General features: G+C 41.5%; 1 protein-coding gene across 7 annotated transcripts in view; it reads left to right on the plus strand.

Annotated features, from left to right (window-relative positions):
• NUGGC (nuclear GTPase, germinal center associated) overlaps window positions 1–16,737 on the plus strand; it is a 55,633-nt gene that overhangs the window by 14,491 nt on the left and 24,405 nt on the right. For all 7 annotated transcript variants that reach the window (XM_060653666.3, XM_060653665.3, XM_060653669.3 and 4 more), the window contains 7 exons: window positions 113–221; window positions 1,038–1,260; window positions 1,742–1,972; window positions 6,103–6,312; window positions 12,085–12,260; window positions 13,832–13,850; window positions 14,140–14,229. In XM_060653666.3, coding sequence (XP_060509649.2) covers window positions 113–221; window positions 1,038–1,260; window positions 1,742–1,972; window positions 6,103–6,312; window positions 12,085–12,260; window positions 13,832–13,850; window positions 14,140–14,229 — 1,058 coding nt within the window. The remainder of the gene's footprint in view (window positions 1–112; window positions 222–1,037; window positions 1,261–1,741; window positions 1,973–6,102; window positions 6,313–12,084; window positions 12,261–13,831; window positions 13,851–14,139; window positions 14,230–16,737) is intronic.

Raw genomic sequence — 16,737 nt, forward strand, 5'->3', positions numbered from 1 at the left:
CATTTCTTTTTTATTCCCTTTCTCTGACGTATTGAGCACATTGCTCTTTTGGAGACCTAGTACTTGATCCCTGCCAGGTACATCCCAGGTAATACATCCCTATTGATTCCAGATGAAAAACTGGAGTCACGGACCAGAAGGGTTTTGAGCAATACTTATCAGAAACTTATTCATTCTGTCTTCCTGGATGACAGCATTCCTAATGGAGTCAAGTATCTCATGTGAGTCTGATATCAGCTATCATAAAATCTTCCTTCCATGTCTTTCCTTATGTTACTGTAGATGCTTTTCTCCAACAATGAAAAGGAATTTTCAATTAGAAACTAAGGAAAGGAGCCTAAAAAGTTATATAGCTATGGGCTATTATGGTTTATACTGATAGTTGACATTCATAGGGTTGCCACTGTTGCTAGATAACCTGCTAAGTACATATATCAAATTTCATTTAATTGTCCCAATACCCTATACAGCAGGAACTATTTGTATCATCCCAGTTTTACTGAAATTGTGGCTTAGAGAGGCCAAGAAGACATTGACCAAAATCACACTGTTGGTAAGTGAAAGGGCATGAATCCAATCCAAGCTGTGTGAAACTTTAGCCTGTGCCCTCAACTGCTGGGCTCAGATGACTAGAGGGACTTGATTGGTGACAGGGCTGAATCTCCTGCTCAATAAGACTCTGTGTTGCTCTCAGCAATACTTTACCTCTGCCCAAACTTTATATCTAGGAACCAGACTATGTAATTTCCACAGGACACAAGCAAAATTGCTTCGTATCTATATAGGAATTACAGAGCTTGTATAGAATTATCATTTCCAAGTAATGGTACTTACTTTTTGCATAATATTTTTTGATCCTCGTGACAACTATGTAGTAAACAGGGACTAATATTCTCCTTTGATCAAGAAAATAGTGGAGACTCAAAAAGATGTACGACTTGCCTAGGATTCGAACTCGGGTCCTTCGTGTTCTGTTTTGATACTCTTCCCACTGTGCTTTGCTGACCATGACAATGTACATTTAAAAACCAATCTAGAAACAGGCTACTTGCCTTGATTGAAAAACCATCATTGGACCCAATCTACATTGGATTATTTGGAAGCACAGGGGCTGGGAAGAGCTCCCTGATCAATGCCATCATCCAGCAAGCAATGTTTTTACCAGTGTCTGGAGAAAGTATATGTACATCGTGTATTGTACAAGTGAGCTCAGGCTGCTGTGAACAATACGAGGCCAAAATCCACCTTCTCTCTGACCAAGTAAGTGTCTCCTTCCTTCCTTGCTTCCTTCCTTCCTGTTTACCCTTCCTGTTTTTCTCTCTCTCCCTCCTCTCTTTCCTCCTTCCCCCTCTTCTTTCCTTCCTTTTCTCTCTTTCCTTCTCCCTCTCATTTAGAGATTAACATGATATTCTTTGTAAATAGAATTTAGGCCTTTGTTAAATGGAAAGAACATAGTACAGAATGAGAAAGCTCAGTGGAGCGAGATGGGGGTTTTAGCCCGCATCCTGTCACTATTGTTATGGGACTTTGGGCAAGCCATTTCCCTCTTTGGCTCCCCGTTTCCTCACTGACAAAACAAGGGGTTTGGATTGGATGATCTCTTGTTGGATTAAATGATTTTAGATTTCCTGAATATGAAGTCTCCTCCTGCCACCCACTCCCCAGAGCAGTGGCCTCCTCCCTTTGTCGTGGTTTTCTGTATCTGTGTTTTGAGGGGCTTGGCCCTGCTCTCCCTTGGCAGGAGTGGAAGGAAGAGCTGAAGAACTTGACTACACTCCTGCACAGGACAGAGGAACTGGACAGAGAAGAGGCAGATGCATGGGACAGGGATGATGCAGTGGAGGAAGCCATCTGGAAGCTACAAATGCTTTATGGAAATGGGGCGGAAAGGAAGAACTATGAAGAGTTACTAAGGGCAAAGCCCAAAGGAAAGATTCCCACATCCAGAATCATCACCCTCAAGGCAGAAGAGGTAGCTTCAAGATTTTTTTCTTTATTTTATCATGTGTCTCAAGTATAATAATTGAATCCATTTAGGAGATTTGCTCAAGGCATGGTGTTTTTATTGGAAATAAGTTGATACCCAAATCAGAAGCATCCCTGACCAAGTTCTTTTTAGTTATTTATGGCTGTCAAATGAGAAATTTTAGTGTCTGAATGGGAGATCTTTTGTGCACAGGAAAGACTATTTATAGTTGCTTGAGGATTAATTAAGGATGCTTTGGGCTGCAGATGTTAAAAAAAAAAACACCCCATTTACAATGGCTTAAATGAATAAGGATTTATTCATTTTCTCACATAAGAGTCTGGAAGCGGTTGAGTTTGTGGGTTGGTTCAGTGGCTCAACAATATCAAGATCAACACCTCCTGAGTTCCCTTGGCCGTTCATCATACTTGTTGCCTCATAGTCACAAGATTGCTACTGAGGTGCTAGACTTCACAGCTGGCTTCATGGCAGAAAGAAAAGGATAAAAAGTTGGCATCAAACACATCTCCCCTTTCCTTGGAAAGTAAAAGATTTCTCAAAAACACCCCCAACAAATTTCTGGGTAGATTTTTTTTCAGAACTGGCCTCTGGTTCGGGCACATGGCCTTTCCTAGCTGAAAGGGAGTCTAAAGCAAGAAGCAGATGTGTTGCGATTGGCTGCCCAGACAGACAGACAAACACTATTCAGCTAGCACAGACAGAGGACAGGATGGATATTGGATATAGTAGAACAACTCTCTCCTCACTTTTATAATCAATATCCATCTTATTAAATTACATTTCATTGTAAATTTAAGACTTGTAGAACTAATGTGTAACTTATTGAAATTATATATTTAAAACCTAGTTGGTTTTTTTTTGTTTCTTAAAATTCATTTTTAAAATGTTGCTATTCTATTTATAAATCCGGCATTTTTTTTTGTATAAAATAAGAACAATTACTTACACTTGTTCTAAAATTTAGCATTCAATTACATCCTAAATTTAACATAGCAAATCCTCCTTAAATAGCTCACACTACTTATATAATTAATCAAATTTCCTTAGACTTTATATTATAGTTCAAATTTAATATATTCAGTTCTCTCAAAAATTTTTAAAGACTTGGCCAGGCACACTTAGAAGTCAAATAAATGAAATCTTTCAAGTCACTTAGCTCTTGTATAGCTAGGAAATCAACAAATATAATAGTCACTTTTTATATTTAAATGGGTATTACTGTTCAGAATAATTACACTCCTAATGTCTAAAACATAGACTGAGTATGTCCAAAGAAATACAATGATTATAAAACTGATTACTTTATCTGCATACACACAACTTAACACCAACTAACTTACACCAAGGTATCAGTATCTATTTCTTCAATATTCTGTATTTAGAAATATCCCTTCCCAGTGTTACAAATTTAGGGTTGAAACAAGGAGTGGAAATATTCATTGAAACACAATTACATCTCAGTGAGTGAGGGCACAGATTGGGTTTGTGTCCGAGGTTCCAGACTACAATGAAGGAAGCTGAGTCTGCCTCCTAGAATGATTTATCCTGAGCCAGTTTATTGGGTTGAGCCTTCTTACACAAAGGGACTTCTCAAGCCCATGTTTGTTCTTTCACATTGCCCTTAATGTATCTGCTTTATTACTATTTTTTAATGTTTATTTACTTTTGAGAGAGAGAGACACACAGCATGAGCAGGGGAGGAGCAGCCTGAGAGGGAGACACAGAATCTGAAGTGTGCTCCAAGCTCTGAGCTGTCAGCACAGAGCCCAACGTGGGCCTCGAACTCACAAACTGTGAGATCATGACCTGAGCTGAAGTCAGCTGCTTAACCGAGTGAGCCACCCGGGTGCTCCTCTGCTTTATTTTTAAATATCTTAAAGAACTTTTATCATCATTTCTTTCACAATTTCCTGTTATTTGATTAGAATTGATGAATTCTGTGACTCCCTACACACATTGCATCAAATCCCTTGATTTAAACCCAACTCTTTTAAGAATTTCCAGTTTTGGGGCACCTGGGTGGTTCAGTCCGTTAAGCGTCTGACTTCGGCTCAGGTAGTGATCTCAAGGTTCATGAATTCAAGCCCTACATCAGGCTCTCTGCTGTCACCATGAAGCCTGCTTCAGATCCTCTGTCCCCCTCTCTCTATGCCTCTACCCCACTCATTCTCTCTCTCTCTAAAAAATAAACATTAAAAAAAATTTCCATTCTTATCTTTCTTTCATGATTATTCTATAGATGTTTATTAACAATGACCACCAGGGACACCTGGGTGGCTCAGTCGGTTAAGCATCTGACTTCGGCTCAGGTCATGATCTCATGGTTGGTGAGTTCAAGCCCCACGTCGGGCTCTGTGCTGACAGCTCAGAGCCTGGAGCCTGCTTCGGATTCTGTGTCTCCCTCTCTCTCTGACTTTCCCCTGCTCATGCTTGCTCTCTCTCAAAAAATAAATAAACATTGAAAACAAAACAAAACAAAACAATGTGCACCATACATCCCAAATCTCCCGTCCTCTGAAGTGGTAGCCCAGTAAAGATTTGCTGCCACACACATAGTTGCTGGCCTGAATGTGTCACTGTCTCAAGATATGTTTAGGTAGAAGAAACAATGGGCTGAGAACAATTCCCCATCCCACTCACCATCATTAAAACATTCTGGAAATGCCTACATGTCAAGATATTTCTTGTACTACGAGGAGAAATTTTAAAACCCAGATCAATTTTTAATTTGACAAATATGGTCACCATATCACTATCAATTTTCTATAGTTGGGGACTTCTGGTAATCCAAATGTTTGCATTAGCCATGTTGGAAGAATACTCTGTCTCCAAAATTTAGATTGCATATTAATTGATGTGGTTTTGGAGTGGTGGGGGGGGGGTTGTCTGGAGCCGATGGCCAAGAAAGAATTCTTGAGATATCTTTGGTACAAAAAGGTGATTTTATTAAAGCATGGGGACAGGAAGAAGCAGAAAGAGCTGCATTGTAAGTGTGAGGAGTGGCTGATTATATACCTGGGAATTGGGGGAGGTAAGGGAAAGGGGTGTTTCCAAAAGGACTTGCATATGTTAAAGAAGATTCACAAGATACTGGAGGCCTAGCTATGTCAAGCTAATGTTTTTTCTCTAATAATGCATTAACATTAAGACAGTAGGGAGTTCCTAGAGGAATGAATGTTTTACTCTGCCTACCTCAAGTATTTGTCAATGGGGTGCAGGTTATAAGGAAATTTGACTTTACCATTTCCTTCTTGCCTTTGTTCCCCATATCACTATGGAGGGGAGGGGAATGTTAGGCCTCCAGGAAACTGAGTCTATAGGTTTCTGGAGGTTAAGCTATTGATAAGATTGCCTTTTTCTTGTAATTTACTAAGACATTTATAAACCGATGGAGACTCATGTCCTGCATGGCTGTGATCTCTATCAGGTAACCATATGTTTTTTTGCTTTCCCTTCATTCTTGGGCAGCCAGGAGTGGCTGAAGAATATCACACATATCCCACCAGAGGGGTGTGGGGGGGGGAGGTGTTGTGAGGTATTAGCTTGTGCTTTGCCCTCAGCTTGCCTTTGGTTCCCTGATCATTAATCACATTAATTTTAGAATCGAAACGGGAGGCGCCTGGGTGGCTCACTTGGTGAAGCATCTGACTCTTTATCTCTGCTCAGGTCATGATCTCAGGGTTTCTGGGATCAAGCCCCACATCAGGGTCTGCACTGACAGTGCAGAGCCTGCTTGGGATTCTCTCTCTCCATCTCTCTCTGCACCTCGGCGATGCACACTCTCTCTCTCAAAATAAGTTAGAAAAAACTTAAAGAAAAAAGGAACTGAAATGGAATTTAGAAGATGAAATTATTATCCAGTGAAACTATAGCTTTACTGAAGCTCTGTTCTAACTGACTGTGGTTTCTTCATCTGTAAATTAAGGAGCTTGTACTTTCTGATCTCCAGGGTCCTTTCTGGCTCTTGAAAACTGGATAAGGTCTTCTGGTGCCCATTGTCCAGTGCTGCTTCTTACCACTATTGGTGTACCTTCACTGAACCTGGATCATAGGCGATCCAGGACAGAGGAGCTGGGAGAATGTCTGGTGTGTGTGATTGTGTCCTTCTTCCTCAGGCAGAAGAGCTGTCTGTCAAGCTGGACCCTTACATCCGGACGCACAGGAGAGACTTGGATGGCGAATCAGCTGAGACACAAATTTGGCCCTTGATCAAACATGTGGAAGTGACTCTTCCCAAATCAGAGATGATACCAGAAGGGGTTGTGCTGGTGGACATTCCAGGCACCGGCGACTTCAACAGCAAGAGGGATGAGATGTGGAAAAAGGTGATTCTCTTTCACGTGGCTTCATGTCCTCTTTGCTTAACTCCTCCACCCTTTCTAAAGCAACCAAGGGGTTTTATGAGCTCACTGGAGTTAAATTCTTCTACTTTCTAGGTTCTAAGCCTCAGGGCAATGGCAGGATGTGTGTGGCCAGAGACACTGGGGAGAGACGAATCATGAGGCAGACCTGGAAGTTAGAACAAGAGCGTGTGATCAGGAGAAGGACCAGCAATAGATTGGTCTAGAAGGAAGCAGAAGAAATACAGACAGAGGGGGAAAGGGAGGCCAAGAGTTGAGTACAAGGTAGAGAAGCTTACGGTCCAGCACCAAGGAATGAGGAGGCTGCTACCGTGTGTAGTTGCAAGGAACAGAGACCTGCTGAAGCAACCCCAAGTTAAGAGGCTAATCGGAAGAATATCAAAGGATCTCATGAGACACAGCCAGGCCTCAGGGCCACCTATCAGGATAAAAGCAGCTATTTTCTCTCTCTTCTTCTACATGGCTCTTGTGACTGTTTCTCTGTGCAGTTCTCTGCAGAGCCCTGTTTTTCTCTTAGTTTTCTCTACTTAGCCCTTAGGATCCATATTGTGAAAAATGACCACCTTAACCCTGTCTTTAAATGGAATTGTAGTTCATATGCCTACAACTCTCTGACTATAGTCTCTATGCCTTTTAGTTCAAATTCCTGAGGAGGAAAATGGGATCGATTACTGCCTAGCTAACTTAATCTCTGGATTAAGCATCTATCTTTAGTGCATGCGGTCAGCTGTGCTGAAGGTGATGGTTGAAATGAAAGTCTACCCCTTCAACCAAAACTTGGGTAGGGGTTCAATTCCTGGCAAATGAAATTAGAGCTGGCCAGGCACCTTCAGATATGTCTACAGCCAGAGTAAAGCATTGGGGTAGTTAGATCTGTACCTAATGATTAGAGGTTGAAATATTTTAAAGAATTTATCTCTTTGTTCATTTCCTTTTCATTCATCAAACATGTATAATATGTAAAACAATGTGCTTTGCATTGAGGATGCAAAGATTATAGCTAATAATAATAATAATAATAATAATAATAATATACCAAGCATTTACTTTGTGCTAGGTACTATTCTCAGTAAAATAATTTGCTCTTTAGCACACTGGGGATTTTAATAAAGGCAAGATGGCTTGAGAGCCTTTCTTCTCTTAAACCCCACTGTAATCCTACATGGTTAGACAAAGCTAAATTAAAAGATGCAGAGCATGACCTTTAATGTTAAGAAACGTGTGTGCATGCACATTGTGTGTGTGTGTGTGTGTGTGTGTGTGTGTGTGTGGTGTTAATAAATGTACAGCAAAAGTAGAAACCTGCCTTTAGGAAGGATACACACCCAACTGTTAACAGGAATTTCTGTGATTACCAGCACTCTTTACTACATACACCCCTGTATTTTTTGTATATTGCATGAACATGTATTATCTTGACAGCTAAAAAGATGAAAGCAAAATAAAACAATGTTGAATGGGAAACAGAGCCTTCCTGCAAGGGGCTTAGAGTCTAATAGAGAAGAAACCCACAGATGTCAAAATCCACAGCAGAAAGTGATGTAAGAGAAGTCCAAGGTGCTATGAACACTCACAGATAGAAATTACCTCCAAAAAGAGACCTCATTCCTTCAGCGAACACCCACTGAGCATCTACTCAATTCTGTATTGGGTTTTGGATAGAGAGAGACAAAGTCCATGCCCTTGGGAGTCCTATAGTCCAGAAGAGAATCAGTTAGTCGTATTAATTAACAAACCACATTACTTAAAAAGGAGAGCAATAGTAATGAATTCTTTTCTTTTTGTAATTGTTTTTGTTTTTAAATGCTTTATACAAACCAGTGTATGAACACCAATTCTCAATAACATCAATATACTTGAAAATTTATGTAAATGTGTAAGTGTTTATTTAGTATAACACAGTATAGTATAGAATATGATAGTATTATATGTGATTTAAAATAAAGAATAAGTGAACAAAAATGGAGTCATGTAAAACAGAGACTACAAATCCAGATGTCTATTTGGATGTGCATTAAACATATGGGATTTTTTAAATCAAAATATATTTTATTTATTTATTTTTCAGTAATAGAATTTAGTGATTCATCATTTACTTATAACACCCAACCAGTGTCCTCCTTAATGCCCATCACCCATTTACCCCATCCCCCCACCCAACACCCCACCAGCAACCCTCAGTGTGTTCTCTGTATTTAAGAGTCTCTCATGGTTTGTCTCTCTCTCTGTCTCTCTCATGGTTTGTCTCTCTCCCTTCCCTTATGTTCATCTGTTTTTTATCTTAAATTCCACGTATGAGTGAAATCATGTGATATTTGTCTTTCTCTGATAACTTACACACTCTACACTAGCTTATACACTCTAGTTCCATCCACGTTGTTGTAAATGGCAAGAATTCATTCTTTTTCATCACTGAGTAATAGTCCATTGAATGAATATATATATATACATATATACGTATATATGTATATATATGTATATATGTACATATATACGTATATGTACATATATACGTATATATGTATATATATGTACATATATATGTATATATATATACACACACACCACATCTTCTTTATCCAATGAATTGTTTTTGGATGAGAGGGAAACTTCAGAGAGGGCACTTAAGCCCAGCTATCACCAGAGAAGATTGTTGAGAATGGGACCACTGAGCACTATTGTAGGCCAGGGAGCAGCAAAGACCCAGAGGAATGAAGGAGCCACGTGTTGTGGGAAGCATGAGTCTTCCTGGGTGGCTGGAGGAAACAGGTGTGGGGTGTAAGGAGAGAGGCACAGAAGACAAGTTTGGAAAACTTAGGGATGGGCTTAAATACTACCCTTCCTGGGGAAGCTCAAAGGATAAGAAGGACTGGAGCATGTGATAGAGAGAGAAAGGGTGTCTTTAGGCAGAAGGAGCTCGGGAGCACAGGGTGGGAACACGGGGGGTGAGACATAAGACTGGAGCTGGAAGGGGACTGGGAAGGAGGGCTGGTATCGGTAAATCATGAGCAACCCAGCACTGTAGAAGGATCCACTGGAGGATTTGTGCAGGTTTGTGCTAAATGAATGACTGAGGGCTGCAGAGCTCTGGACTGGATTTGAGTCAAGATCAGGATGATAGAATCAGGATGACAGCTTACAGATAATCAGCCTATGCCTGGATTTTACAGATAAGGAAATAAAGGCTCAGAGAAGGGAAGTAATTTGCCCAAGACCGCACAACTACTGAATGGCAGAATTTGAACCAGAGAGCAGGTTCCTACCTTCCCAGCTGAGGCTCTGTGTCTCCCCACAGGACCTCCCCTAACAGTTCTTTAAGATAAAGGCAGTCCCAGTGTCCTTCTCCTTGGTGGTCCGCTCAGGCCCGACCATGAGGGCCTTTGTTTCTACAGGGTCTCAGCTCTTGGAGTGGAATTGCCAACCTTGGCTAGTTCCAGGCTGGGTCCCAGGAGCAACAGCCTAGGGAGGCGGCTAGCCTCTCTCACCGGATGGAGCCATGGTTGCTGCCAGTTATGATACTCTGGGAAGCCAATCAAAGGCCACTCAGAACAGAGGAGCCAGCAGATCTGGCTCAGAACACCCGCTCTGAGGAGGTCCGGTTAAAGTGAAGGGACTGTTCCCAGCCTGCTCTGCTTGGCCTCAGCTCCCCTGCATTCTTGTGGTTTTGTGATATTCTCTCACAAGGAGTTACTAAAGACTCCCCTCTTTTCAGGGAGAACAGAACACCCTGCCCCCTCCCCTGTCTCTCCAGCTGCCAGCCTTGCCTTCCCTAAACTAAGAGTATTATGAATTTACATGTCCCTGGCTGCCACTTTGAAGTCCTGAGACTTTAGGCGTGTCACTTGAGCTTGAGGCCCGTTCTCATCATGGGGAGGGAGGATGTGGGGGTGGCTGTGGTACCACCACTCCTAAGCTCAGTTGCTCTAGGTTGGGTTTTTTGTGTCTTCTGCAACTCCAACTTTACCAAATCCCGGCAGCCAGAGCCTCTTGTAGGGTCTGAGACTTACAGACCTCTTCTTATGTTAATAAACATTTATTAAGCACCTGCAGTTTGCCAGGACTGGGGAATACGAAGGTACAAGAGGCCCTGCCCTTCAGGAGTTTGGGGTCTGCTACTCTACAGTGTTCCACAGCCTGAGTGAATAGCTTAGTAGCTTCCCTAGTTAGATTGTAATTTGGGAAGTAGGAGGGAGCTGTTGATTTTACTTTCCTGCCTAAATGTGAGTCCATCCACATAGGGAGGAAGTTCAGGACCCATAGTCGTGTGGCCTTAAACTGGTCTTTTGCTTCTTGGGGCCTGTTATCTTCTCTATAAAACAGTGACGTTTGTCTAACTCTAGAGATTTATGGTTTTAAAATAATGATCCATGAACAGAGGGTAGGTGATGTGGTGCAGGTGGGGGGGGCCTCTAAACCTTCCACCTCCAGTTCAACTAAAGCAGTTCAATTTTTAAAAACCAATTGGAATTCTTCCTCAGCTTTCATTTGAAAAAAGCCTCCACTGCTAAAAACAAACTCAAAACCCACTACTCTAGGTCAAGATTTCTCAGGCTCAGCTGACATTTTGGGCCAGATAATTCTTTGTTGTGGGGGTGCTGACCTGAGCACGGAAGGATGTTTATAGCATCCCTGGCCTCCACCCACTAACACCAACGCCAAGTCATAACAATTAAAAATGTCTCCAGAGACTGCCATTCTCAGGTACAGAGTTGCCCTGAGTTACGAACCATTGGCATAAAGCAAAATGATGATTTAATTAGCAAATCACAAACTTGTTACACCTTTATGTGCAAAGTGCTGTCCTGAGGAACCTCAAATAAACTCAGTCCCTGAGCTGGAACAACTTTTCATTTATATGGAAAAGTAAGACCAGTGAAATAATACACCAAGAGAAATGTCACAAGGCAACACATAAAACCTGTCCCATAAAAGTTGCATAGCTAATAGAGCAATGATGTTAATCATAAATTGTAATTTCGTGCTCATTGGCCTTTGCAACTTGGATCATAAGGTTTATGGCTCCTTGCCTCCACATGGTGGCAGTGTGCTGAATAGGCAGGGGCAGTCAAATATCAAAATGATGCCCTGTGGTGATAACTTTGGGGGCAATGCATGACCAGAACCAGTTCTGGAAAAACAATAATTTTCCCTAGAAGACAGCTGAGGTAAAGCAAGCCAGTGATGGATCTGGGACTGGAGGTCTGATTTCTTGAATTCTGTCAATCACTAATGCCACAGACATCTATGAAGCCTCTATTAGGGCCAAGCGCTGTACTGGAGGTGATGTAGATTCCAAGCTGTAAAGTGTAGCCACTTCTCATCAGGTCCCTTGCGGTTGCAGGGCGGCGGGGAGTGTGCAAAGAACTGATCCTGTACAATAGCTCTGTGAGGTACAATGGCAGGTAAGTCCAGGTGCTTGCTGTAGGATACAGAGGAGGGGGGGCCAACCCACCCTCAGGTGGCTGTTAGCAGTCTCAAAGAGCAGATGGAAGTCAAGCAGAGGCAGTGTGGCAAGTGCAAAGGTCCTGAGAGATAAAAGAGCAGGTCACACCTGAGAAACTTCGAGAAGCTCAGTCTGGCTGGTACATGGAGAGTGCCGTGGGGAGAGGTGAGAGGTGGGACTGGCAAAGAGATGGGGCAGAACATGGAGGCCACAAATGATACATGAAGAGACCATGTCCTCTACAACTGAGACACCATTTATGTTCTTAAACCTGTTGTGGTTATGTTTCACAGACCATTGATAAGTGCTCAGTGATCTGGCTGATCAGTGACATCGAAAGAGTTTCTGGAGGGAGAGCCCATGAAGACCTTTTGAATGAGAGCATCAAAGCCTGCCAAAGGGGCTTCTGCAGGGACGTTGCCCTGGTGGTCACCAAGACCGACAAACTCCACCTGCTGGAGTATCTAAGGTACCGTGCTGGGTTTGTAGGCCTGTGGGCTTTCCTCCATGGGCCCCGACTACTGTAACAACAGAGCCTTGACCCCTGGGCGTTTCAGACTTAGAGAAGTGACTGCTGCGGATGAAAGAGGAGTCTGGGTGGCTTCCTGGGATATCAGGACCCTTGAGCAGATTGTCTTGGGAATCTAAACCGTTGGGGACCCTCCTCCAGTGAAGCTGCTTAATACTCAATAGGCTGTGGCCTATATAGCTCCAGGGGAGCCACTCATGTATATGAGATGCAAAGAGCACCTCCTGGAGGTGTGCAGTGTGATGGTCCTCCCCGCCCCCCACAGATACGGAAGTGTAGATGCCCCCACAGCTAGTTGGCACTTTGTATAGTACTGTCTGGCACGGTACAGCTTTGAAGTGTCAGATTCTGTTTCAGATTTTAAGCCCATTTGGAGCAAGTTCTCCAAGTTTCAGAACTTTGGCCAAAAGTAGCAGGATTCTTACAGAGTCATACTCAGACAAAATTTTAATGGAAGGTAAGCATTTTAGAGTTTAATAGATGTTAAAATGTCCTGATTTTCATGTAGACCTCTGTACCCCCATACCCAGGAGAGCTATAATTTATTTTCTATATGGCACACTTTGAAGGTGGAAAGGGGGTGTTATTAACTCTTACAGAGAAGCAGCTGGTATAAACTGGTCTGTCCTGGGTGCACGGGGCATATGGTCACCAGATGTAACGTTGTTAATGCTTCTCTGCTCTAAAAAGAGGATCTCTACCTGTCACCTGTCATCTCCCCCACACCCACTGAAACTTGAATTCTCCAGGAATTCACTAAGCAGAGACAACTTCCTGGATGAAGAAATAGGCCAAGGCTTTTCCTCCAACTTCTCACTTTCATGGCCTAGGTTGGAACTTCAGCTTTGTTTGTTTTCCCCCCTGAAGATTCCCTTCACCCCACCGCCCCCCACCCCATAATAGTATCTCCAGTTCTCCCTTCCCACGCCAGTTCTGCAACTAAACATAATTCAGTCAAACTTATGAAACCTTTATTGAGCATGGTGGTAGGGGCTGCAGATTCAGAGAGGCATATTGCCTAGTCACTGAGATCACTGACTTAAAAGAGGGTTAAAGATTATAAGAGAAGGACACACTGGGGCACCTGGGTGGCTCATTCGGTTAAGTGTCCAACTCTTGATTTCAGCTCAGATCGTGATTTTGTGGTTTGTGAGATCGAGCTCGGTGCTGACAGTGCTGAGCCTGCTTGGGATTCTCTCTCTCTGCTCCTCTTTCTCTCTCTCTCTCTCAAAATAAATAAATAAACATTTAAAAAAAAAATAAGAGAGGGACAAAGTACTATGGGAGAGACTGGGCCAGTGGGCGAGGTCACGGAAAATTCTACCACCAGCAAAACATTGAGAAATAAAGACACTTTTTTCAAATGGACCCTGGAGGTGGATCAGAAGAAGGTACATGTGGACCAAAGAAAGTGTATGCAAAGGTATTAAGGTATATACTGCTCTCAGGGAAAGTTGAAAGACTGCCATGACACACAATAAGTTAAGTAATTGTTATAATTTTCATTTCAGGGAAAGAAAAGTGGGAAATGTAAGTATGGACTACTTTTATTTTTATTTTTTGAGCTCTGTTGGGATATAATTGATATACAAAAAATTGCACACGTTTAATGTAAACATCTTAGTGAGTTTGGACATATGCGTGAACTAGTTATTTTTAAATAATACTTTTCATGATTAATATTATAAAATTTGAACACATGCACACTTGTCTGGGCCAAACGAAGATACATTGCCAAAAGAGATGTGCGTCTTATCGCTGTATCGCTCTTGATAACCCTGGACTCTTTGCCATACTTTCCTTTCTCTTCCCAATCTAGCAAGCTATTCAGAGTCAGCGAGAGGCCGTTTTAGAAAGAAATGAAGTGATAAAACTACAAAGGAATAGAATTCTCAAGGAAAAACTAAAGGTGAGTTAACAGATTTGCCTATGTATTTTTTTCTGTTTTCAACCACTCACATTTGTCTATTTGGTCTTGCATTGTAGCTATGCCAAAAGCTTTGGAGTAGACAGTTTGGACTTAACTTAGTTCTACTGATGAATAACTTTGTGACCTTAGGCAAATTACCATTCCTCTCTGAGCCTCCACTTTCTCATCTGTAAAATTGGGAAATGATAGTATCTACCTCCTGTGGTTGTTGGAAGGATTGAATGAGCATATGGTCTACTGAGAAATATGAGCAGGTAAAATCAGAGATCACCACACTGTTTGAGGGTGATCCGCTGTAGGAATGCATTGAATGCTGAGGGAAACACAGAAAGATGCACGGATCACACTGGCAGTCCAGGGCAGGTGGGGTGGTGGGGTGGTGCTGCAGAGAGGTGCAGGGAAAACTCACACTCTTGAGCAGAATTTTAAAGAGCCAGTAGTCGTTAGTAAGATGAACAAGCGAGAGAAAGGGCCTTCTGCAAAAGGTTTGGGAGATAAAGTCTGAGCTGTGTTTGTCAAACTTGAGAAATTGTTCTGCGGGAATCTTGGTGTTTTGTTAAATTATTTTTGTTATTCTATCACAGAAATCGTTATAAACATAAAACTCCTTACTGTAATAGTCTCTTACTACTATAAAACTGAAACCAATTTTAAGATAAAATATTAATGAAACATAGAAGTGGTACATCAGGGTTAGTATAATGTGATAGATGTTTTTGGTTTTGCTGAAACTAAATCTTCAGTGCTGGGTAATAGTGAAAACATATGGCCTGCTGTCCAGTTCCATATTTAATTGCATTCCATATTTTGAATTCAATTACGTTGATGCAGAAAATCATCTGATGTACAGTGTGGAGCTGAAACTTTCAAAGCTTTTGTTTCTAATTCAGAATAGTCAGATTTCATACTCAAGCCAAAATCTTTGACCAAGCAATTCTTGAATACTGGTTTTAATGAGGCAATAACTGAGGAAAGCTGTTCCTATTCTCTTTAAATTGTTCTTGTTGGCATTACAGAAATATGCATTTAATGAGTGCCTGGTCATATTGTTTCTGGAAACAAAAACACAAAATACTTCAATACACAATCCACAACTATATTTATTGCTAATAATGCTAATGATAAATTTATTGCTAACAAATGCTAATAAATGTTGGTGCATATGAGATGGGGTCTGGACAACAGTGAGCCAACTTGCGGGGTGACTGCAGTTCTGACTATTACGGTCAAGTCCTTTTGAGGTCTGCACACCCTCACCTCTGACGGCCAGGCCATCTGATGGCCTTAATTCTCCAACCACTTTACTTCAGTCTGACTTAATACGAAAGCTTAACTTGTACTGTATGCCTTCTCATGGAGCAAATTTAATGTTAGTCATAGAAAATATGAGACACAAGTTGATTGTAAGATAGTCATTTGTATAGATGTCCATGCTTATTTTTTATTATAAAAATAAAAATTAGGAAACAATAGTATAGGAAAAATGATGGACCCCCGGAGGCTACATTTATGGACCTCAATTTGGAAATGCTATGTATTTTAGAAAGATTGTTATTAAGTAAAATGGATGGGGGAGGGGCGAGTGAAGGTTGGATCTGGGGAGACCAGTTGGAGGTTGTTCCTGTAATCAAAGCTGGAAGCGCTAAGAGCCTGAACTAGGCAGTCACTGTAGGACTAGAGGAGAGGAGATGCATTCAAGAGATGTTAGGGAGCTCACATCTATGTCTGGATGACTAATTGTATGTGGCAGGTGGAAGAGAGCTGGGTGTTTGCATTCTCATGTATGTCCTTTTACCTACAGTATTTTACCTTTGCTTCAGAGTACCTGTAAAGAAAGCCATACTACTCCCATGTGTCTCCCTTTTACTCTCATGCTGGCAACACTCTCATAATACTTCTTCTTTTAAGTTGAAGTCGTTGATGCACAATATTATATTAGTTTCAGGTATACAGTGTAGTGATTTGACAATTCTATATAGTACAAAATGATCACCACAAAATAAGTCTAGTTACCACCTGTCAGCTGTTATTACAATATACAGTACTATTGACTGTATGCCCTATGCTGTACTTTAAAGCCCCATGACTTGTTTAGTTTGTAACTGCAATTTTGTACCTCCTAATCCCCTTCACCTATTTTGCCCATCCTTCCATCTATCCCCAGTCTGGCAACCACCAGTTTGTTCTCTGTATTTGTGAGTCTGTTTCTATTTTGTTTTGTTTGTTCATTTGCTTTGTTTTTTACATTCCACAAATAAGTGAAATCATATGATAGTCATCTTCCTCTGTCTGACTTATTTCATTTAGTGTAATATCCAGTAGGTGCATCCATGTTGTTGCAAATGGCAACATTTCATTCTTTTTTATGGCTGAGTAATATTCCATTGTACATTTGTATAACCTATCGTTTTTATCCATTCATCCATCAAGAGACACTTAGGTTGTTTCCATATCTTGCCTACTATAAATAAAGTCGCAGTGAAATAG

This window comes from Panthera onca, chromosome B1, assembly GCF_046562875.1.
Source record: "Panthera onca isolate mPanOnc1 chromosome B1, mPanOnc1 haplotype 2, whole genome shotgun sequence".
In the NCBI taxonomy this organism is placed as follows: domain Eukaryota; kingdom Metazoa; phylum Chordata; class Mammalia; order Carnivora; family Felidae; genus Panthera; species Panthera onca.